The sequence below is a fragment of the Anabas testudineus genome, chromosome 22, assembly GCF_900324465.2.
Source record: "Anabas testudineus chromosome 22, fAnaTes1.2, whole genome shotgun sequence".
In the NCBI taxonomy this organism is placed as follows: Eukaryota; Metazoa; Chordata; class Actinopteri; order Anabantiformes; family Anabantidae; genus Anabas; species Anabas testudineus.
In genome coordinates, this window is record NC_046630.1 from 4,447,059 (window position 1) to 4,469,864 (window position 22,806).

The window sequence follows — 22,806 nt, forward strand, 5'->3', positions numbered from 1 at the left end:
TATATATACAGAATGTAAGCCAAACATTAAACAAGTTCAGATAGTGCTTGTTGTTGTTGTAAGAGTTCAACACCTGCAGTATTTGCTCTGAGGATGCTGATGGAGAAGTACAGAGATGGGCAAAGGGAGATGCATTGTGTCTTTGTAGATTTAGAAAAAGCATAGGACAGGGTGCCCAAGAGAGAGGAGCTGTGGTATTGTATGAGGAAGTCTGGAGGGGCCGAGAAGTAGGTTAGAGTAGTGCGTGTGCGTGTGCAAGCAGGATGAAATGGGCGGAGAAAAGTGTCAGGTGTGTTAGATGTTTGTTTTAGGTGCTAGAATGAATGGAAAGGTGTTCCAGATGGTGGTGAAGCCAGCGATGCTGCATGGCCTAGAGGGACTGAAATCAAAAGAAAGGATTCAGAGCTGGAGGTAGCAGAGCTTAAGATGTTGAGGTTCACTTTGGGCGTGATGAGGATGATAGATCAAAGGGACAGCATGTCAGATGTTCTGGAGATAAAGTCAGAGAGGCCAGATTGAGGTGGTTTGGACAAGTTCAGAGGAGAGATTGTGAACATATCCATAAACGGAAACTGAGGTTGGAGCTGTCGGGCAGGAGGTCCAGGGGAAGGACCAAAGAGGAGATTAATATATGTAATGAGAGAGAACATGAAGGTAGTTGGTATGAGAGAAGACGATGCAGAGGATAGGATTAAGGCAGGAGGCAGATGATTGGCTGTGGCCACCCCTGAAAGGGAACAGCCGAAAGGAAAAGAAGAAGATGAAGATAGTGCTTTGTTGATTCCTGTGTAATAAATTCGCAGGCTTCCCTGCAACATAAAAATTAGCTAATTTAAATTACAAAACAAATAATCCTACACATAGACTTTTTCTGAAATTTGTATTTTTGGCATGTAGATAGATTTGATCCCAAATGTATTTCTGTACTGTGTTATTAAGATAGGATAAACTTGATTAATGCCAGAAGAGAAATTCAGGTATTCTTGTAGATAAAGGTAGTAAAAGTAGTTGGTGATCATCTTTGGGCATCTTCACCCTTCTTGGCTAGGGTGCTGTAGAGCCTGATGACTGTGTGAATGAAGGCTCTCCTTTCATTCCTGCAGTGAGGCGAGTTGTCCACTGCCGCTGATGAGGAGGGGGTTTGGACCTCTACCACCTCTACCAAACCCACTACCATCTCCTTGGTTTTAGACGTGTTTAGTAGGAGGCAGTTTTTGTGACTCCAGTCACTGAAGGATCATATCAGTCCTCTCTACTCCTGTTCCTTCCCATTCCTGGCACATGCAATACTTGCAGTATGACTGGCTGGATGGTGTTCAATGCAGAAATTCAGAAAATAATTCTCACATAACTTTCAGATTCTTCCAAAAGGGGAAAAACACAGTGGCACATGTAGAGGACAGCATCATCCACACCAATGTGTTCCCAGTAAGCAAACTGCAGAGGATCCATTGTGTGGTTATTTACTTCAACATCTACTTCCTCCACAGCTGTTGTATATTCATCCAACATCATGTTTTAGATACATATGTGTATGTGGCTGACACTTATTTTGTAATTATGACTGAGTTTTATAAATGTTTAGGGAAAACGTTATATTTGCATTTGTTTAACGTTATATTTATAATCTACGTATTATCAGAGTAAAACTTTTTATTACAAATTAGGGAAAAAATACCCAGTGTTAGATTTTGAGTTTGTTTCATATTTTCATATTCAAGTCATATTTTCTATTGCACTTCAGTGAAGTTAGGGAACAAGTGAGATACATTTAAAAAGAGATGATGAAGTCCTGAATCCTGTAGCAGATTCTCACTGCCTGCCTGGTAAATGACCTGCCAACAGACTTCACCCAATCAGCTGCTGTTGTACCAGGTGTAATGCTATGTAAAAGAAGGGAGTTGTGCTGTTTTGTGGACCAGAGAAGTGACACTTTTGTTGATGTCCTTTCCTCTAATTTGTTTATTAAAAGCTTTTTTTAAACATAGTGTTAAATACAATTTCTTCAGAAAACATATGAGAAATCAGGTTTGATTTAATGTCCTTTCAGCAGACCACCAATACAATTTATCACTATTTTGAACCTCAAGGAAGCTGTCAGCTACCAATCGTCTTTTAGAAATGATAAAGAAGAAACAAGAACAAATATCTTTAATTCATAGTATTTCTGTGCAAAACAGGGAAGGTCAGGTCCCAGAGCCCATATTCCAGCAGCTTTTACCATCCTTACATAGAAGGCAATAGAACTTTAAAAACTTTAATTCAAGCCTTCTATCTTCCGTCAGGTTGACCACTGTGCATTTCTGGTGTGTAAGTCAGGAGGACAATCATAACCCATAGGTGCAGTACAGCCTGTTTACAAAAACAGAAAGATTGTTAACATCTTTAATTAACAAGTGCTCATCTGAATGAGAAAACTACATATGAATACCCACCATGTACAAGATGACAAAGACTCTGGCCACGGGGTAGCGCCTCAAGAAGATCCCCAGTCTGATGCTGATATTAAAAGATTTTTATTTGCCACTTTCAAAATATAATTACAGTACAATAATGATACATGAAAGAACATGAAATCTTACCTGAAACGGTCAATAGTGCTGGCTGCCTTTCGTACTTTGCCATACACTCCTGGACTGTCCTGATCACTGAACAGGACTGGTGTGTTTCTTTGTCGAGCTCCTGAAAACACAAAACACACAGAAAACATATCATGAGAATGCAAATTAGAAGAGTCAGGATGAAAACCAAAACAAAAAGTACCTAATAGTTAAAAAAAGTAATAATATTAAATTCTTGATTAACAACTTGGCATATTCCATTGCCTTAAGCAGAGAGCCAAAACTTATGACATGACTCTGATGCTCACATGTCATCAACGAAATATGTTCCTGCAGAGACATTTTGATAAAACTTCCCCCATCAAGGTCCCTATTTTCAGCTGTTTTTAGAATACAATACATTTCTGGCCTCAGTCTTGCCTACCTGCTCCTTCCAGGCCACTCATATTGATGGCTGGCCCTCCACTCTGTCCTCCTTGTGTATTCTTTAGTTGCTGTTCTAGACGCTCCAGCTGGAAGACCAGGGAGCTTTTCTCTGTGCCCAGAGCCTCCAGCATCGTCTGCTTCTGGATGAGCGTCTCCGTTAGCTGGTGGAGCCTATTCTCCAGCTCTGTTTGGCTGCTGCTAAGAGTCTTGTTGGTCAACTGGAAGAGTAGACATATGGAAGGATATGAGCCATTAGTTGGCAGGTGGAGCTATGACAAGTTGTGATACCTTGGTATGGTAACAGAAGTTGTATTATACACAAATATTACTAATACAAATGTTTCCCAAGACCACATGTGCCATAAACCTCACTCTCACAAAGATGATGACATGCTGCCTAAGCCTGGAGGAACCGTATAATTATGAAAGGGACAAACCTGGTTCCTGAGTTTTTGGATTTCATCTTCTCTGTCTTTAATTCGACTTTGCAGGGTGGTTTTGGCTCGATGCTGCTCTTCCTCAAGGTACTGCAGTTCCTATGATTTAAGAAATATACGATTTCCATTCAATCAGATGTGCAACAATTACTCAAGAACAAACACCTAACACTGTCAATTTCTACAGCTGCTATTTTGACATTTTAATGGTTCCTCACCTGTTTGTATCGCTCAATCTCAGCCTCCATCTCTTGTTTAGCTCTGTTCTGCAAAGCCTGTTGTTCCTGTAAATGTGTCTGCTGCTCACGCCATGTCTCTGCCTCTGCCAGGGCTTGATTCTCCAAATCCTGAAAGAGGAAAACAATGCTTGGTTGTAGAGGTGACGCACCAACACAAACACAACAGACAAAAACATTGAAAGTCAATGCCTAAGAGTTTCCAGAATGCACCAACATAATGTATTTGCCATTTAAAGCATCTCACCTGTATTTCTGTTCTAAGTGTTTGCACTTGCCCCTGTAGTTTTTGGACCTCCTCCCTCTGCATGTCCTTCTCATGACGCAGTTCTTCCAGCTCCAGAGCCATGGCTCCACTGCCGTCCAGTGTGTCCAGGCCAGATCCCTCCTTCAGACTGCTGATCAGCTTCTCTTTGGACTAGAAAGACATTTAATGATACAATAACAGAAAATAACATCCACAATATTTAAAGAAAGCCGATTTGAAAACAATAACAAAGCATTCTCTCTCACACATCAAGCTTTACCCTGGAGCACTTCATATAGATGATAATGCTACCCACAGTAAAGATGGGTCTCAGCAAGCCTTACTTGTAATATGCGTGAAGCTTTGTGCTTGTAGTCCTGTAACTCCTGCTTTACGGACTCAGCTGCAGCTTTGGCACTTTTCAGTTGCTGTTGGATGTCATCAACCCTGAGCTTCTCCTCTGCAGCTCGTCGTTCTGCTGCAGTCACCGTTTCTGCAAGTGTCTGCCTCTCAGCCTCCAGTTTTGACAGTCGACTAGAATACTCATTCTTCACAAAAAACGAGGAGTATTATCATTTACATAACAACACCTAACGAAGCTAAAAGCTCACAGGGATTTTCTTAACTACCAATCATATACATAAAGGAGCAGATAGCATTATATTGTATGTACCTGCATCTGTCGGTAGCTGTCCTGTTCCCTCCTCAGAGCTTGTTCAGTTTCTCGTAACCTCTCCTGTATTGTCTCAAGAGCTTTGGACTGCATGCTGCTCCCTTCTGTGTGGTCTTGCATAATTCTAAAAAGTGAAAATAGTAACACCTGAATTTCTCCACTGGGGATTTACAAAGTTTAACTTATCTTATTTTATGATATCAAATTTCCTTAAAAGCTGAATCTGACTGCTGATTGAAAAGATAATCACAAAAGTGTACCTTGACTGTTCCTTCTGTGCCTCCTCCAGTGCAACATTACGGGCATTCAGCAGTTGATCAGCTTCATCCAGTCTGATTTTCAGGACTGCAAGTTGACCATCTTTAGCTGATAGAGCCTCTGTAAGGTCATCAACCTGTGATCGAAGTTCCCGCAAGGTCCGGTCAGTCTGAGACTGCTCAGAGTTCCATCTGTCTGCACGTAGTCTGGCCTGGTTCAACTCTGCAACAGAACAACTTAATCACTACAGAGGCTCATACACAAACACCATCTTTGCCATTGTTTTTCTCTCACCATCTTGTAAGTCTTTTGCTCTCTGGATGACTGAAGCCATCTCCTGGTTGAGGGAGGCCACCTCACTGCGCAGCAGCTGGTTCTCCAGACGCAGACTGGAAAGGATCTGGTTCTGTGGCTCCTCTGTGGGAGGAGAAGGCTCTTGCCTGCTGGACTCTTGAGGGACGGCCAAGCCTGAGTCTGAACTGTCAGGTGTGTCTGCGGTGGTCAAACAGGGGTGAAGACAGATCACACAAAGAACATTCACATATTAACACTTGAATAGATTTTTGTTGGACAAATAATATACGTTTTGTGTGTAAACTATATAGTTAAAAATATGTTATATAAACAAAGGTGAGTCTTTCACATTTGCATATTCTATATGCATTTACAGAAAAATAAGCAGCCAAAACAAAGAAATAGCTTTTAAAATCTATGTTTCTGTGTTTTTGGCTTAATTACATGTAATTTCAAATAACTGTATCCTTTAACTTAAGCTGAATTTTTAAATGGAAAAAATGTACTATTACTATAATAGAACTTTGCTATTACTGTAACAATTATGATGACAGCTGCTATATGTCAGATTTAGTTAATTATACCTTGGTTTGGTTCTTTAGCAGAGCTCTCCTCTGATGTTTTGATGCTGTGAGCAGACAACGAGCTCATGCTTGAGGCCCTGGACACACCGCGAGTTGAGGGGGGTGTGGATGGGGCTGAGGGGATGTGAGGAATGGCAGAAGGAGGAGGAGTTGGATTCTGAGCCTCAGTAACTGGAGTAGCCACTTTCACAAGTTCTCGTCTAGAATCCCTCCTGCTGCTGACAGGAGGATCTGAGCTGTTCAGAAAGTCAAAAAGCATGTCGTCGTCCACATTCTGTTCACTCTTTTTGGGCCTCACAAAGCTTGAAGAAGACTTGGCAGAGCTGGAAACCATGCTGCCTGAACCAGAGGGGGTTGTGGTTACATTGACTATCCCAGCCTCAAGGCCTGCACTAGATTTCTTGATGTTGCCAGCTGCTGCAGAGATGTAGCTTGGCGCATCATGAGAGGATGCATAGGCATGATGTGTTACAGCTGTCTCAGCCTTGTACCCTGCAGTGTTGTACTCCATTATGACAGCCGCCTCTCCTTCATAGGATGAAGAAAACGATGATGTTTTTGGTTGGTTTTTAAGGGCAGTGGCAGCTCCCTGGTCGACTTTATTCAGGAAGTCTTCAGCTTTCCCAGCCAAGTCAGCAAACCAAGACATTTTGCATCCTAAGGGAAAAGAAATAACAGCACAAACTGAGTTCTACTCCACGGGGGTTGAGACAAGTTAAGGACAATGAAAGCCTAAACATCAATCATTAAATGCTGGGCTGGTGGCTTAAATGTGGGCAGGAAAAGTCAAGATGCAGTGCTTTCCTCATTACCATCATTCCCTAACTGCTCAAAAGGAACTGGTCATGGACTGTGTAGTTCTGTGTGCGCATGTGCACATGCTACCATGTGTTTGTGATCAGGGTGTTCCTGGGTAAAGAGACATTGGCTGTGTAAAACAGGTAACAACCCTCTTCTAAAATGGCTGTACCATTGAACATTCCTCTTAAACAATATACTAAAGTACATTTTATTGCCATGCATTTAACATGAATCTTATCTTAGACATTTGTGTCACTGTGCAGAACGATGGCTATTTGAAGAGCCTGACATTGGAATTTCAAATTCTTCTGCTAAAAGAAGAAAAATATTCTCTGTGGACACTTAAGGACACATGTTTAAAGAGCTCTTGAGGATTTGTGACATCATAACTAGGTTGAAAGCCAATTTTGTGCCAATAAAACGTTTGGTGCAGAAACTGAATGCCTGCATTATCCATTCATTGATAGACTTTTAGTGGAATGTGTTCATCTTGTTTACAGTAGTAATATCTTAATATTTATAAATCTGGTTTTTGTAATGAGGATGGAGACTTCATGAGACGCATGTTGAGAATGTCTACATGCCTCTGAACCTTTATAACACGTTATTTCCCAGTCTTCATGTATAAAATCCGTCCATAATTATAATTGCATAACGTTACTTACAGACACCGTGCAACAACAGAGTAACCTTGTGCTTTTAATTTGACTGGATAACAACTATAAGCGACAGATAGTTCAGTTCATTACATTGTGGCTTGAATTAAGAATCTGTTAATAACTGTAGGAAGCCTGAGAAACTTCCCAAACACAGGACTGAAAACTCCTCTCTCAATGTCCAATTTGTGCACAGCTAGCAGGCTAACTCAATAATTTATCAATTAAAGCGGCCTCATTAGTTAATTTTTTTAAAATCACATTTTTGTAGTAAAAATACATGTCCATAAACGAGTAATTACATGAGTCATCGACAGCTGAGCTGCAAGTGTAAACAATTATTCAGAATAAATTCCATCAATGCTAAAGCTAACAGGCTAAATGGCAACTAAAGAAAACCTCCTACCGTTTCAGACGACGTCCGAATCTCGAAATGTCTCCGTCCAGCTGACTGTTGCCGAAGTTTAACTGCATTAAATCATGAACACAATAAAAGAAAACAACCGTTTGAATAAACACAGTGAAATGACATTTTCTGATGAGCAGGATATTGGTGATCTTCTCAATACGTGGACCAGGAAGCGCTACGAGCGAGGACCCCAAAACAGAGCGTCTTCAGAAAGGCCTGATCAAAAATAAACTAATGACGTTTCCAATGCGTGATCTCCTCATCCAGCTTCATTCAAAAATGATTTCTATATAAATACATATAGTAGTTGAAAGTAACTATATATCATGAAATGCATTTAAGTATAGCAACTTTTAAATCAGAAAATATTTTATATACAATATGTATAATGTATGTTTTGACAGTGGCATTATGATTTTTATATTTTATAAAATATAGGAATACATTCTAATAACGTTATTTACTCAAGTACTGTGCTTTAGTATAGTATATATCTGGAGGTGAAGCTTGTGAACTACATTATTAAAACCAATGCTATTTTAGTGCTCATTATATTCCATATACAAAGGCAATCTCAATAGGTGACTTATATTTCCACAATCTCACATTAAATAAAAAGAAGAAAGGTGAACTTCTGTGTTATGAAACAGTGCCTCTTTATTTTTTACGCACTCACTCCAAAATGCATATTTACATGGCATGCCACATCAATACAGGAACTGACTATGGACACAATCAATAACACGTAGAATCTGCTCTGGGATTTAAAGGTAAGGAAGTTATCCCATGAACAACCAAACAAGAGATAACAGAAATGAACAAACACTTTTATAATCAGGTCATCCATAGAAAAATGTTCTTTTCAAACTGGACTGTTTCAAAGATTTAAAAAGTGATAATTGTCCAGCTGATTTGAACTGAACTTCTCAAACATATCATGGAGAGTTGGCGTCACGGTGGACTCAGAGATAGTGATCATCCACTGCGAAAATTCAGGATGGACTGCAAGGGCAGATGACCACACACTTAAGGGGAAAAACATTTACAACAGTATTTCATTGTTGATGAGGACAAACCGGTCAACTCCGTTAGATGCCCAGTAATTCCAAATGGCTCAACAATCTAACTCTTATAGACAAAGTCCCAATCCAGAGCTGCAATGTCCTTTCAGAGAGGGGAAAAAGACCAAAAAAATGCATGGACTCCAGGCGATCCAAAAAAAGGGAGGAGTTAAATACATAAAAAACACAACTCAATATACGAGTGTGTGTGTGATAATGCAAAAATAACAAATATCTGGAGAAGTTTCTTCCAAGAGAGATCCTTTGAGAAAAATGTTGTAGTCGCTTAATCAGTATTTCCTCTGTGTTCAGGTAAAGAGTCTGTTGTATCAACATTCAAACATACGTCCTTCATTCACACACTCACTTACTCTCTCTCATTCACACACTCACTCTCTCTTGCACAGCCAATTACACATGCAATGTGATTTCTGAATGATGGACTGGCCACATCAGATCAGCCCCCTCCTCTTCTTGTAGTCCTCCAGGTTGAGGGACCTGCGAGGAGCGCCGTCCTTTACCGGCAGAGCGTTGGAGCTCACGGACAGAGACTTTGCTTCTGCAAGATCAATCAGCAAAAAATCAATATGTCTGTTATAAATAACAATAACTTCACCACTTAGTTCTGCAACAACATAAATTCACCTTGAAACATGAGGGAAACGAAAAATCACCTCACCTGCATTGGGAACCTGGAGATCAATCTTAACATCAAAATCGTGAACTTTGAACAAGTCTTCTGAGAGGTCAGTGGTTGGCTTAGGAACATCTTTGTCTTTCGGGTTTGCTTGACCCTATAACAAAAGAACAAATAAAAACTATTTTACAATCTGAATCTGGCATCATTTCCCACCTACCCAAACAAACAAAGGTTCACTCTTTAAACCTCTTTATTGTTGGAGTACAGGGAGTGTCCTGCTCACCAGTTTGTTCTTCTCAGCACTAGAAGGATCAGGTGTTGAGCCAGAGCCATACTTCTGATTCAGGTGAGCAAGAATAGCTGCGTGGACTGATGGGTCTCTAGCCTGCAGAACAGCAAAAATATGTTGTTAGATTCAGGTAAAAAGTACATTCTGCAGTGTTATGAACGATATAAACAAGATGAGACAGAAATCTTACATTAGACACCATGGTGGGTTTGCACTGTCTCCGGGTGAAAGGATCCATTTGTTGGTTTTTGGCATTTTGTCCTTCAGCCTGCGTGGGAATAAGGGAACAATGTGGATCTTTTCAACAAATCAATTCAAAACAAAGCACTGCCATGATTGCAGCCTATATTCACAACATTTTCTTTGAAATGAAAGGAGCTAAAAAAAAACTGCAAATACTAAAAATGTGTTCTCATCACAGTCTTTACACCAATAAAAAATAGCCATAGTCAACCAGGCAGATATGGAAGTGATGTTCCAGGACATGGACACTTACCACAAGAGCTTTCTCAGATTCAACAATGTTCCAGCTTCTGTTCCTCTGATTAATATAGCTGTTAGATAGAAAAATATATACTTGTGAGCTCCAATACAAATAGTCAAATGTGCTCATTTACTATTTGAATCCTGGAGGTGCTAAATCTAAACTTCAACAAACAAAAAACATTTAGGCACGTTTTGCAGAAATGAAAAGTAGTTTCAATTTTAACTGCTCTGTTATAGCTGCATTGACCCTTACAACATGTATCTAACTGTACCTGATGGCAGAGATGTTCTTGGTCCTCTGACGATCTAGTGCTTCTGCCCTTTCCTCAAGTTCGTTCAGCTCATCCTGAATCACTTTCACTTTCTCACCATCTCCGCTCTCTTCTGCCATGGCCTTCAATCAAATCAGATAAAATTATTTAGGACAGGTTAGGTTCACTACACATTTTCAGACAAATATGTGATAGTTGTTGTCGTTCAGTTTTGATTTTAAGATTTTTAATTTAAAATGCTGCAAAGATTATTATGAACAAACAACATATTCTCTATCGTCCTTTACCTTATCCTTGAGTAATTGTGTTTTCTTCATGGCATAATTTGGTGGAGCTTTTCGGAACCTGTCCTTCTCTTTAACAATCTGCAGAGAATAAAAGATGAATGGGGTTTTATTGCAGTTCATAATACACAAGGCCTGAGAAATCATTGAACAGAGGAACCCACGTACATCCTCTATGTCTTTGTCATTAAACTTGTAGTTCAGAGCCTCTTTGATTGACTGTTCCTTTTTGGTGATTTCATCAAGAGTTGGGACTTGCATTCCGGCAGCCATCATCTGAGGGGAACAATCAAAACATGAATTTAAGCCACCTTATTTTACAACCTGAATATTGTTTGTCTATTATATATTATTGCTTGTTGATATTGACATTTTTTAAGATCCACTTACCGCCTCTTTCCACTTCATGAACTCGCTTTCTGTAAACTCCTGATTCGATACAAACTCAAGCCTGAAAACCCGTGTGTCGCCTCCGTGCCTAAGAAATACACATAAACATGAACAGGTCATGTTTTGGACACGAGGGTGAAGTGAAAGTCTGTAAACAGATTTTTTACTTCCTCAGTAGTTCAATATGTTTAATATCAGTAACTGAATGTTTACCTTAACTGTAATCCCTTATTTGTTCGTGTTGATCCAAGTTGGTAAACCTTTGCTGTCTCCACCACATCCACAATTTCAGCAACCTTTCAAATATAAAGGAGAGAGGAAAAAACACTTCACTAATAGGCCAAATCTTTACTTTCATTATTAAGCACTACCGTATTCCATATTAGAAACATTACTGGGAAGGAAAACTCACCCTGTAGACTGGCTTACTGCTGCTGTTCCCGATCCCTATCCTCACAAAGCAACCAGTCACAGTCTTAGCAAAGAAGGGCATGTGGCACCAGCGCTCCAGCTTGTGTCTGGACAGACGGATCCTGTTAAGCTCATCTGGTAATGAAACAGGCTGTGACTTTGGTGGAGTTTCTTCTTTTCTGTTAAAGAAATATTAAATTGTTACTTGAAATTTAAAGACGTGTCCTCCAGTGATCATTTCTAATCACCTATCACACTAGAAATTGAAATATACTTACTCGTCATCATCATAAGATGATGAACGTGAACTCCGATCACTCTTGACTGATGACTTGTCATCATCTTCTTCCTCCTCCTCCTCATCATCAGAGTAAACTTCACTTGTCTTTAGGGGCTGGCGTTTGGCCAGCAGTTCCGCTGCTCAGCAAAGAGATCATACATCAGCATTTGGAGCAGAGTGAATGGTCACAACGTTTACATCACAAAGAAGTAAAATCACACTTACCTGTTTTGTTTTTCTTCTTCTCGCGCTCAGCTTTGAGTTCTTCCATGGCCTGGGACTTTTTGTCAAGTTTTTCGTCACGTTTGGATCTTCGCTCCTTGTTGTGTGACATGACCTAGTGGTGCGAACATTACACACAGAGAGATCAGCAAATTGATGTGATGCTGCCTGAAACCATATTGACCTGTAACTTATTTGCTCATTTTAATTTTAAAAAATTTGTAAAATAAAACGTTTAAAACAATAACACGTCTAATATTATTTCAAATGTCTGTCAAACCCAACCTACCACTTGTGTATCTTGAACCTGAGATTGCTTCCTTTTTTCTTGCTCTTCCTCCTGCTTCTTTTTCTTCTCCTCTTTCTCCTTCTTCTTTGCAGTCTTCAGCTTCTTCTTAATTTCAAACCTGTACAATAAGATGTAGTCTTAATTGAAAACCAATTGATACAAAAACTCACAAAGTAACACTAACATTTCAATGTCTGTTAATATTGCACTTAAGTAGAACAACAAATGCCACAATTCACCAATATTGAAAGATTCTTGCTGCACTTTTATCATCACTCACCGTCTCTTCAGCACCTCTCGCTTTTCAATTCTGTTAAACAACTCTTGCTCTCTTTCCTTCTCCGTCATCTGCTCAAGACGAGCTCTGTCCTCTGCATCTCCCATCAGGTCGTCGTCATAGCCGTCCCTGAACACCTCGTCCTCAGAGGAGTCCGAGTCTGAACTAGAGGACGAACTGTTGCTTTCTGAATCAGACACCTCACCTGAAAAAGAGCAATTCACAACACAAGCAGGAGATGCTCAGATGACTTTAGTTCATATTCAGAGTAAGGTGAGTGATGAAGTGCCAAAATAAAGTACAAACTGAAACTGATTTAAAGGTTTCTACTTATATCAGCAATTAGTTTATGTTATATTGCCAAAATTGAAGAAAAACTGCAATGCTTTTTTTCCTTGTCAAACATATCTTCATAATCTTGGGCACTTGTAGTTGACTTTCATATTTACAGAGCTTTTCTATGCACTCCAGGTTTTCCATAACTGCGACGACCTAGTGCAAAGCAGGACAACGTAACACACATAAACAGCTTAGACATTACACTGTGTGCCAGTTGGGATGATGGGGGTGAGTCAGCAAGTAATCTAATCCCAGTCACCTGAAATACCTGTGGACCCTGGTGGCATCTAATCTACAGTTTATAGTATGTCAGGTTACTCTGATTTACACTTGATAATAAGAGTGCACAACATGAGTATCAGTTAGTGGTGTTAAACTGCGATGCCAACTGACAACTGTCACCACAAGCGCCTCAACATTCTATCACGTGGTTATTGAAGCAATTACACCACATTCTGGTTCTGTGAAAAAGCTTGTGAAGATGGAAGAAAAGAGAGTAGAGATCATTTTCCCCATGCACACTGACACATACCCTCCTCAGGTGCAGAGCTCTCCGCTGAACTATCTCCATCTGAGCTGCCAGACGCCGTCGCTTTATTAACCTTCTTCTTTGTAGCGTTTTTCTTCTCAGACCCTTTCCCCTGCTTAACCTTTTTCTTGCCTTTAGTGCCACCCACAGTCCACTAGACAAAAGAAGTGAAAATTTCAGTTTTGGTTATCAAATAGCTGCAACAGACAGAGACGAGTGTGTTTTCAAAGTTTTGTTATGTCTCAAACTTAAAAAGCAAAATCTTTTCAGTTACCTCATCGTCACTGTCAGATGTCTCAGAGTCTGTAGAAGCTGCAGGTTTGCTAACTGGCTCTTCCTGCTCACCTGAATCAACCCTCTTCCTCTTTGCCAAGGACAGCAGCTCCTGAAAATAAGAAACAGTGTTGAACACCCAATAAAAATCTGAAACTTGAAACTATGTCTTCTAACCTTAGCATGTGTGTCATATGGTAACATCTTTAAATACTGGTGGAAAAAAACTCAAAGCACATTGAGGATGCATCCAGTAACACAAGTCACACTTTGAGGTAAGATGCATAGTACCCCATACACAGAGTGAATTTGTCCCTGATTATATTTAAGGACCAGTTAGCCAGCTTTGTAATATGTACACAGCTGATATCCCAACACATGGGTTTGAATGCAGTACCCAAGGCAAGCTTCCCAATGTATGTAAAAAATCCAAACAACATTCAGATGGTGGTGTGAGTAGCTCAACAGGATCTATGCACAACTCTGATCAATGCCACATGGCCTGAGTGCACCTGAACAGAATTATACACAAACACACAAATGGTGGATACAGGTGGATATTCTACATCAGTCATGAACAACACGGTTTGCAGATTTTTTATTTAGCAAAAAGTGAGCACTGGTATCAGACTGGCACTAGTCTAAGTAGTGGAGGAGACAAAAGTGGGTGCCTACCTCAGACTCATGATTTCAACTACAAAAATGTATTTAATACTGCTAATATTTAATTACATAGCAATCTACTGCCTTGTTTTAACTAACATAAGTGATTACAAATATACAACTCCAATCCTACTCTAAACCTAAAATCCACAACACAAACCTTCAATCTGCAAAGAGGTGTCCGTCAAGGTAAAACACTGATGAAGAGAACTGGCCAATTCTTAGATACTGATCAGTGGAGCAGCCACAGAAACAATACTCTCATCCCCTGTGGTCATCTGTTATTCATTTTATGTGTTTAAGTTTTCTGTGAGCATCAGCTCCCTGAGAGTTTGCTGTCAGGGTTTAAAGAACAAGTTTCCGCCATAATTAAAAAATGTACACATGCTTACCGTCTTCACAAATAACCCAAAGCACCATGTTAAAATCTAGGCAGAAGTCCCTGTTCTGAACAAACATTTCTTTTAAAGCTTAATTAATTCTCAGCAGCCTGAGTACATACAATACAGCAGATAGCTTCCAAAGTTACAATATGATTGACACAAAATTACATCTGTGTTTCTCTGCTGAAGTTCACTGGGGAGGTAACAAACAGGGAATATTGAACCAAAGAAGATGTACATTTTGAAAATATGCTCTTTAAGCCACATAATAACAACTGATTATTTTGATAAAAATGTGCTTGTAATATATCTTAATATGGAGAAATCATGAGAGATCTGTGTATGTATGTATGTATATATGGAACAACCTAGTAGAAGTAATTATTATTTGTTATTAATAATAGTGATGCTGGGGCAAAGCTGCATTCTAATATTTGTCCCTTTCCCTGAGAAATAATCTGTAATGTCTCTGGTCCATTGTGGTTCTGTGCACATTGCTGTTTGCCAGTACACTGCCAGGCAGCGCACATGCAGGAATACTGATGATAGAAGTTCCTGGACTGCGAAGCTGGTTCGTCAGCTTGACAACAACAACACAAGTTCAGCTCAGCGCCCCTGACGTCATTCAGGAGATAAGGTTCTTCTAGTTTGCTAAACCGAGTGCGACTCCACTACAGCTTCAGTTTCTGCAATCCCCTACTCGTCCAGTTTAAGACCTAACAAACAAATTATCCACACGTACACGGCCAAAGCCTAAAAGCTCACTGCTCGATACCAGTACAGGGCCAATGGCGCGACATTTTCATGGCAACATATCACACTGCATGACTGGTAGTGAATCTCTCGGAATGCATCCTTAACGTTAGGTAACTGAGCTTGTTGATGCTAAGGGGCTGCATTCTGTGCCATCTAATATGCTTTCACTGGTGTTGAATGTCTCACAGAAACACTTGTGAAACGCTCGACAATGTTTCTGCCTTTAAGAATTGCGTGTTCACTCAAAGGGAAAGCCATGATTTTAAACAACAAGGGCCCACTCTCAGCTTGTTCAAGCGAGGCCAAGCACGGCGCAGTCAGTTAGCATACGTTAGCTTTACCCCAAAGTGTTAGCTACCTAACAAGCGATGAGTTGTAACCATTAGAAAGACTGGCACCTACCTGATCTAAATTATCGTCGCTAGCACTGTCTTCGGAGTCAGAGTCAATCACGACTCGACCTTTCCGCTTCTTTACATTCACCATGATTAACGTTAGCTGCCCCGCTAACTGGCTAGCTACCTCTGTGTCGTCTAGCTTAAATGTTTGAGGCTAGCCGTTGCTGCTACCTAGCTAGTTGGCTCTGCAGTAAACCACACAAAGGCACTACTGGGCATGCGCGCTCGTTTGTCTACCGTAGTGGCTGATCAGCTTTATATATTTGTAAGTGGAATTAAATTCATATTTTCCGTGGTGTTATCACGTTTCTATTCACGAGGCTTCAAAAAAAGAAAAAAAATGGTTCAGTCAGCACGGATTTTGAGATTTGACAGCCGACATGGGAACGACATATGTGTAGTGAGTGCTGCAGTCAGGAAGGGAATCTTTGGTGCACTCGTGTGACATTCAGGATCCACAGTCTTCTGTAACGATAATTCAGTTGTACCATGTGTTAGGTTCACGTCTCTGTGTACGTTTACTCGTAGGGCTGCTGAATGCAGCCTGGGTGCTAACATGTTTTCGCTTGTGTGAATCCAGACAACCTTGGATTTGTGAATGAATGTACACGACGAGTTTATAAGCAGTTTGTTATTATCAAGAGTGTTTTAAATAGATAACTGGATAGACTTGTCAAACACGACCCGAAATCGGTTAAATATTCATGCTTCCTGTTTTGGCATGTTCAGGGTAAGTAGCTAACTGTGTTTTAACTGTCAGTGTCTTCAGAATAACGACAACATGGATTGTTGCTTGTTAATGTTTTAATATAGCAATTAATTAACTAATTCCTAGTGTATGATATATAATATGTATAATTCTAAAATGGACAAAATCGCTAAATTACCTTTGGTACTTTATGCATTTAAGTTTCCAATGCATGCTATGCACAGTGTGGTGATAATACTTAACTAACTAAACAGTTAATATAACTATAGTCAAGAGTGCAGTCCAGTTAAAAGTGATGCTCCTAGAACTAATAAAATGACTGGACTCGAAACAAATCAGCCAGTAGTTTCAACACAAACAATAAGTGTAGATAGAGACCTATTCATTAAGTCAATCAAGAGGATTTGTGACGTATTTAGTACTTATTATTATTCCATTATCACAAATGTAGTAACACAACTTTCTTATGTGATGTATCCCAGCAGATCAGTACTAAAATGTCCCTGCCAAAGCTCGTACGCCTCCCCTCAGTGAGGCTGCTCTGTTCGACCCACCACCAGCTGCTGCTTCCCTCCATCGCTCCCCTCACCGTGCCCAGAAGAACTTTGATTCAGAGTGAATACAGGAGACCTGGCCAGCCCAAAGAAGACAAGTTCCCATGGCAGAAGATTAACTTTAACTTCTCAAAAGGTTTGGAGGGGATTAAGAAGCATTTCACGCTGCTGAAAAATGAGTTCTCTGACCGCTGGGTTGGTCCAGAGGGGAAACCAATCCTTGAGCACATGCTGGAACAAAACAGAGTGATATGGGAGTTCAGAGGTCCAGAGAGCTTTGACCAGTGGACATTGTCCTCAGATCGAGAAATAGGAGGCCAAAGTGAAGTTTACTTGAAGCTTGGAAGAAACAATAATACCTGCTTCTTGTACGGAACTCTGAGCTCAACTCCTCCAAGGGATGGAGAAACACGCTACAGCGGTTACTGCAGCATGCGCTCAAAACAACCACTGGTGAGTGCTCAGCTGATCTCTCTTCCTGATCTTTGTGGATTCATATATTCACTTCTAATCAGGTTGAGAGGTTCATCATGTCCAGGATCATAGTTATCATCAGGACACTGAGGTCACCATTGTATCTGCGTTTCCACTGGAAATCTGGGGGCTTTAACAACCTGGGGGTCTTGTTACAGGCTGATTCCAATATTTCTAGAGCAGTACATGGAGGGTTTGGTGTTTCCCCACCAGATTGTTATTCCTAGTTTTTGTGGTATGTTTATAAAATTGAACTGAACAGTTTATTATCACTTTTATTTTTTCTGTATCACTTACAGCTATTTTATTTGTTTAGATAAGTTAGAAATGGAATTAAAATCAGCCAACATCCAAAGCTTTGAAACTTTCAACCACTCTTACATTGAAATTGGTGGCAGTAGATTACTAAAATTGCACTAGGAGTTAACCATGTAATGTTTTTTTGCTCTCCTAGGCTTCATTTGATAGGAAAAAGCACTATGACTGGTCCAGTTTCAACACGATGCATTTGCGTCTGCGTGGTGATGGCCGTCCATGGATGATCAACATTGCAACAGAAACATACTTCTCTCACCAGAAAGATGATATATACAGTTACTTTCTGTATACAAGAGGTGGACCCTACTGGCAAGACATCAAGGTATAATGTCTGAAAAGACGTATGGGATTCTTTGTTTTGTCAAGAATGAAATGTGCATCACTGTAAAATAACATAGGTCATTCGGCTCATTCTAGATACCCTTCTCCAAGTTCTTTCTAACACATCGAGGAAGGATACAGGATGATCAGCATCCTCTCTGGCTTGACAAGGTAGAGCAAAAGAAAAGTTCATAGAATAGCATGAATTATATAAACTAAGTCATGATAACATAACACTGCTTAGGACCTGTTTATTGCTTGAAGATTAATAGAAGTTATGTACAGCACCGTGGGCTCTATTTACATTTTCTTCCTCTCGTCATTTACAGATTAATACCATTGGATTTACCTTGGGAGACAAAGCAGATGGTCCATTCCAGCTAGAGATAGATTATATTGGTGTCTGCAAAGATTATGCACACACAGAAGAGTTTGCCTATGAGATGAACAAGAGGAATCCTGAAGTCTGACATCAGCTTTTACACTTCAGAAAAATGAACAGTACAACTCTAATGCTGTGAATTAATTTGTGCACCACCTTCTTCCAATGACACACCACCCATCACTCATGTTGGGCTCCTTGAAAGACACTGTATACCTGAATTCTAATACATGTATAGGCATAGTGTGTGTGTAGAAGTTGGGGGAGTTTTCTTGGGGCCTATTCAAGGAGAGGTGCCAGTCATGGTTGAAATAACACCCAGAACCTTTTAATTACAGGACATTACCATTAAGACCATCATGCTACTTTGTGACATGTTCCATTAACATTAAAAAGTAAATCGAGATGTTTGTGTGCGAGATCATTTAACACCACATGGTTGTAAACTGTAATAGCAATTTTAATTTAAAAATGCAGAATGAAGACAAGGAAACTATTTGCATTAATGTCTTTAGCCTTCTTCAAAAACAAGTACAGCATCTTTTTAAGAACAAAATCCGGCCAGTTTCACATGCAGAAAAACATCAACCTTAATTAAATTTTCTACACATCAAATACATAATGAATACATTCAGAGCTAGCCGTTTCAACTAATGGCATGAATGAAATCTAAACTGACAGTAGGTTGGATAGAAGTGATTAAAAAATACTGCTGGCAAGCTATAGACGATTAAATATTTACACTGGAGCAAGCTGTACAAACATCTAGAAACGAGATATTTTTACATCATGACAAGGCCTCTTCTTGCTCCAAGCATGCTTTCTTTCTTCTGTTTCCTTTGCTCAGCTTGTTTTGCTCGTCTGTCCTCCCTAAAAACATAAAGACACATTTGTAGGGAGACGCATCTTTCAGTATCTGACAATACTGGATGTTTTTTATTTTTACATACCTGGTTTTGACTTGGTGCTGTTTATAGTTTTTCTGATGCGAGTTTGATAATGTTGATATGTTTCCTGTTGTTGTTGTTGTTGTTGTTGTGTTTTCTTTGACCTCTCCAAATGGCTTCAGTTTACCTAAAAAACATTTTTAAATCAATGATTTATCTGTCTGATATCACAGTATATTTAAGTCAAACATGGAAAAAGTAACACTCAATCATACCTTTATGAGGTTTGTAGGTGAGTGGACGAGACAGACTCGCCTTCAGATCAAAGTTTGGCTTCTTTTGTGTTCCAGGAGTCACTGTGGTACTTGTGTTACCAGTAAAAATGAATGGGCCTTCAGAAATTAGGTGGAAGAAGACAAATATACTCAGTCTATCGATATCCATAGTTACATACAATACTTATTCCAATTATTTAATATCAAGGTACCTGGAGTTTTTGTGGCAGAGAGAGTTGAAGCCTTGACACTGTTGGGCTTTGCTGCATCAGTGGTCTGTTTTTGTGGGGTGCTCGAGGTCACACAAGGTGACATGCGTGCCGGCGTCTTCACCAAGGACCTTTTGTATTCATTGTCACGAGTGGCTTCTGAGAATCTGCACACAAACACATTTGATTGCTGTAGTTTCATGTTAAATAATATATGTATGATGCTTTTTTTTTTTTTATATCCCAGAGGTTATTCCTGAGCAAAAATAACAATCTCTCTCAACGGAAAATGACAGTTCTATGCTAAAAGTGGTTAACAGGCAAAATTGAACAGCTTTTGGCTACTGAAATTATTTCTTGTCCAAGTAAGAGTGACTTACCGCACATTGATCCTGCGAGTGGAAAGCACAGACGGTCTAAATGGAGCATCTTCCTTCACAGCAGCTTTATTTCCTGAAGTCAGTCTCTTATTCACTGGAATAGGGCTGAACATGGAGGTGCGACTGAGATTTGCCTTCTGCAGAAAAGATGGATGCACATATCACAATTTATTGCACTGTGAAACTAATACACTTACCAACTACAACCATAATGTCTGTATAAATGGGCACAGATGAAGACGCTCACCGCTTCGCTTTTCACATCAACTTTCTGTAGTTTAGTTTTGTCTGAAAGCGACTGAAAAAAAAACAAAACAAATACAACAATAAAAATCAATCCCAAGTACAGATCTACTCAATGAACAAATTCCGCAAACACTGTTTAGCTTTTAAGTACCTTCAGTTCTTTTACTGAATTCTTGTATGCGTCCATCTGCTTCGTCTTCCGTTGGACATAGGAGTCAATAGACTCCATCTTGTTGAAGTGTGCCTCATGGAGTTTTTTGAAGTCTGCACAGAAAAAATAAATTTCTGAAAAATCTGAAGTTCACAGGTAGCTATAGTAAATATAAACAACAACAAAAAAAGCTCACTGGGTGTGACAGGCTTCAACACCGGTTTGTTTTTCTGTCCTTGGTAACGAGGGATTTTACCTCCTTTGGACACTTTTGGTGCCTTTTCTGCACAAACACATTCAGAATATTAGTAAAATGAAAGTTTGTGAAAACGAATAGCCACATATTTACCTCCACATGGAGACAACTTATTCAAACCTATTTCTGACCTGTATCATCATGTACATGGGCTTCATCCTTACTGTCAGGCTGTGGCTCAGTCTCATCAGCCTTTGACTCCTTTGGAGGCTCCGTTTTAGTTTTGTCACACACAGAAGACACTTTTCTCTGCTTGGCACCCCTAGCACCACAGGTTGATCTAGCCACAATCGCTTCAGCATTCCCCTTAAAAGGACCAACAGTCAATTATTAATTTTCACCCTTCTGGATGCAATTAATTACTTGCTGTGCAAAACTGTCCAAGAACTAATGTCATTATTGGTACAAAATGTTGTTGGATGCAACCTGGACTGTTTTGATTTAACTGTTTAACTGATTGGTCTGTTGGATACCATTTACTTGTTCAGTTAGTGTAACGCTAAATGTTATGTGTAACATCTGTGCTTACCTTTGCATCACACTCAGTCACTGTCGCAGTATCAGAGAGCTTTCTCTTGGTACCATTTCCTTTGCCTCGACGTATGTTCACAAACACAGTGGTGCTAGAAACATCTTCCATGCAGGTTGAATCTTTATATTTCTGAGCATGATCTTGTGCTGCATTTTCCACTTCTTGGGGAGCAGCTACATCCTTCTGTTGTCCAGAGGAAAAACAAGATATTAACTAAAAGGGGATTCAACTTAAGACGTAGGATTTTGCAACGAAACTGAATCGCTGGCCAGGAGTAACGTTGGCTAAATGAATGTTACCTCTTCTTTTTCCTTTTCTTGTTGATAATGCTGCTTGATCGCTCTCAGGAGCTTCTGTGCCTGTTTTCAAAACACGTTAGCTCACGTTAACTGAGGATCACTAGCTTCACATCGCTAGCTTGTAGTAACTTCTGCTAGCTTGCAGGTACCGTTTACTTAAATTAGATTAATTAACAGGAAACGTGTAGTTAACTGCATTACCTTCATATTCGCTTTAAGTCCAAGATCCTTAGCGATACTCTGTAGCTCAACATATGACTTTAAGTCCAAATCCATGTTTGGGATTCGTTTATTCCGTTTTGAGAAGAGTCGTGTTTCTCGTGTACACTGAGCCGCGGCGGCGCCTGACGGTTAAAACTGCCTCCGTTTCAAAACACAGCAAAAGGAGCCATTTGATTGGCTGCTGGATGTTACCGGATGTGCCTCACAGCCAATCAGAAGGAAGAGAGCGTTCTTTTTGTTTTGCCTATTGCGCATGTCGATTAGTTGACGTCATCGCTCCAACGTCGATAAAATGTTTTTTTAAATATATTTTTTATATTATATATTTTTTATTTTTTAACTAGTATCTACTTATTTTGATGTTAACGCGACTATTAACGAATGTTCTGTGGCAAAAAAACAAAAACAAAACAAATCACGTTTCTCCAGAAGGTGGTGTTGCTACATACGGAGCCCCTTAAGGGTCACAGCGGAGCCGCCTTTGTATCTGTGCTCCAGTTGCCTTATTGTATTAGCTCATTATGAATAAACAGTATATGAACCACTCAACAGAGTTAAACAGAGCTGCAGACGAGCTGCAGCTACAGTGAATCCACAGACAAAAGGCTGGAGCTGATCCCAGTTGTCCCTGGATGAAAGGTGTGCAGGCTGCAGGTCACTGTAGGTCTCAGCTCTGAAACCTGTGGATTAGACTACAGACGTGTCTGTGGTTCAGTTGTAATGCTTCTGACTGTACCTGCTAGTTCATGATGGTTAAACATCTATAT

General features: G+C 39.9%; 4 protein-coding genes across 6 annotated transcripts; 1 reads left to right on the forward strand and 3 right to left on the reverse strand.

The window, feature by feature from the left end:
• Window positions 1-1,926: 1,926 nt before the first annotated feature.
• Window positions 1,927-7,765, reverse strand: golga5 (golgin A5). The gene is made up of 13 exons (XM_026339406.1): window positions 7,580-7,765; window positions 5,717-6,373; window positions 5,133-5,330; window positions 4,841-5,060; window positions 4,581-4,704; window positions 4,252-4,455; window positions 3,908-4,078; window positions 3,643-3,771; window positions 3,425-3,523; window positions 2,986-3,205; window positions 2,583-2,682; window positions 2,436-2,499; window positions 1,927-2,352 (listed from the first exon to the last, which is right to left on the reverse strand). The coding sequence occupies exons 2-13, from the start codon at window positions 6,363-6,365 to the stop codon at window positions 2,272-2,274; spliced, it is 2,259 nt and encodes a 752-aa protein (XP_026195191.1). The 5' UTR covers window positions 6,366-6,373; window positions 7,580-7,765; the 3' UTR covers window positions 1,927-2,271.
• Window positions 7,766-8,214: 449 nt separating this feature from the next.
• Window positions 8,215-16,047, reverse strand: rtf1 (RTF1 homolog, Paf1/RNA polymerase II complex component). Its single transcript, XM_026339416.2, has 18 exons — window positions 15,829-16,047; window positions 13,626-13,736; window positions 13,355-13,505; window positions 12,487-12,688; window positions 12,207-12,324; window positions 11,921-12,032; window positions 11,694-11,832; window positions 11,417-11,594; window positions 11,218-11,300; window positions 11,005-11,092; window positions 10,783-10,890; window positions 10,618-10,695; window positions 10,331-10,452; window positions 10,069-10,126; window positions 9,763-9,840; window positions 9,567-9,668; window positions 9,323-9,437; window positions 8,215-9,202 (listed from the first exon to the last, which is right to left on the reverse strand). The coding sequence occupies exons 1-18, from the start codon at window positions 15,910-15,912 to the stop codon at window positions 9,096-9,098; spliced, it is 2,034 nt and encodes a 677-aa protein (XP_026195201.1). The 5' UTR covers window positions 15,913-16,047; the 3' UTR covers window positions 8,215-9,095.
• Window positions 16,048-16,347: 300 nt separating this feature from the next.
• On the forward strand, window positions 16,348-18,988 carry ndufaf1 (NADH:ubiquinone oxidoreductase complex assembly factor 1). 2 transcript variants are annotated; one of them, XM_026339468.1, is made up of 5 exons: window positions 16,348-16,554; window positions 17,016-17,540; window positions 18,016-18,201; window positions 18,297-18,371; window positions 18,530-18,988. In XM_026339468.1, the coding sequence occupies exons 1-5, from the start codon at window positions 16,546-16,548 to the stop codon at window positions 18,668-18,670; spliced, it is 936 nt and encodes a 311-aa protein (XP_026195253.1). In that variant the 5' UTR covers window positions 16,348-16,545; the 3' UTR covers window positions 18,671-18,988. The 2 variants fall into 2 exon arrangements, with proteins under 2 accessions (XP_026195253.1, XP_026195254.1); XM_026339469.1 differs by having other exon boundaries at window positions 17,019-17,540.
• A 91-nt stretch (window positions 18,989-19,079) lies between these two features.
• nusap1 (nucleolar and spindle associated protein 1) lies at window positions 19,080-22,169 on the reverse strand. Of its 2 annotated transcripts, none has more exons than XM_026339446.1 (12): window positions 22,019-22,169; window positions 21,818-21,877; window positions 21,516-21,701; window positions 21,151-21,292; window positions 20,927-21,013; window positions 20,731-20,843; window positions 20,581-20,631; window positions 20,334-20,470; window positions 19,957-20,120; window positions 19,745-19,861; window positions 19,533-19,656; window positions 19,080-19,452 (listed from the first exon to the last, which is right to left on the reverse strand). In XM_026339446.1, exons 1-12 carry the CDS (start codon window positions 22,091-22,093, stop codon window positions 19,365-19,367), a joined length of 1,344 nt encoding a protein of 447 aa, XP_026195231.1. In that variant the 5' UTR covers window positions 22,094-22,169; the 3' UTR covers window positions 19,080-19,364. The 2 variants fall into 2 exon arrangements, with proteins under 2 accessions (XP_026195231.1, XP_026195230.1); XM_026339445.1 differs by having other exon boundaries at window positions 19,081-19,452; window positions 21,118-21,292.
• Window positions 22,170-22,806: the final 637 nt, after the last annotated feature.

Excerpts from the sequence above, each read along its gene's own strand:
- ndufaf1 (XM_026339468.1), top strand. Across the intron at positions 18,202-18,296 it reads CCTACTGGCAAGACATCAAG|ATACCCTTCTCCAAGTTCTT; the intron begins GTATAATGTCTG and ends GGCTCATTCTAG. Across the intron at positions 18,372-18,529 it reads ATCCTCTCTGGCTTGACAAG|ATTAATACCATTGGATTTAC; the intron begins GTAGAGCAAAAG and ends CGTCATTTACAG.
- rtf1 (XM_026339416.2), bottom strand. The coding sequence starts at position 15,912 with ATGGTGAATGTAAAGAAGCGGAAAGGTCGAGTCGTGATTGACTCTGAC. Across the intron at positions 11,833-11,920 it reads GAAGAAGAAAAACAAAACAG|CGGAACTGCTGGCCAAACGC; the intron begins GTAAGTGTGATT and ends TTTGCTGAGCAG. Across the intron at positions 9,203-9,322 it reads TCTCCAGGTTCCCAATGCAG|AAGCAAAGTCTCTGTCCGTG; the intron begins GTGAGGTGATTT and ends TTGATCTTGCAG.
- golga5 (XM_026339406.1), bottom strand. The coding sequence starts at position 6,365 with ATGTCTTGGTTTGCTGACTTGGCTGGGAAAGCTGAAGACTTCCTGAAT. Across the intron at positions 4,079-4,251 it reads AAGCTTCACGCATATTACAA|TCCAAAGAGAAGCTGATCAG; the intron begins GTAAGGCTTGCT and ends ATGTCTTTCTAG. Across the intron at positions 3,524-3,642 it reads AGATTGAGCGATACAAACAG|GAACTGCAGTACCTTGAGGA; the intron begins GTGAGGAACCAT and ends CTTAAATCATAG.
- nusap1 (XM_026339445.1), bottom strand. The coding sequence starts at position 22,093 with ATGGATTTGGACTTAAAGTCATATGTTGAGCTACAGAGTATCGCTAAG. Across the intron at positions 21,702-21,817 it reads AAGAAAAGGAAAAAGAAGAG|AAGGATGTAGCTGCTCCCCA; the intron begins GTAACATTCATT and ends TCTGGACAACAG. Across the intron at positions 21,014-21,117 it reads CCATGTACATGATGATACAG|AAAAGGCACCAAAAGTGTCC; the intron begins GTCAGAAATAGG and ends GTGTTTGTGCAG.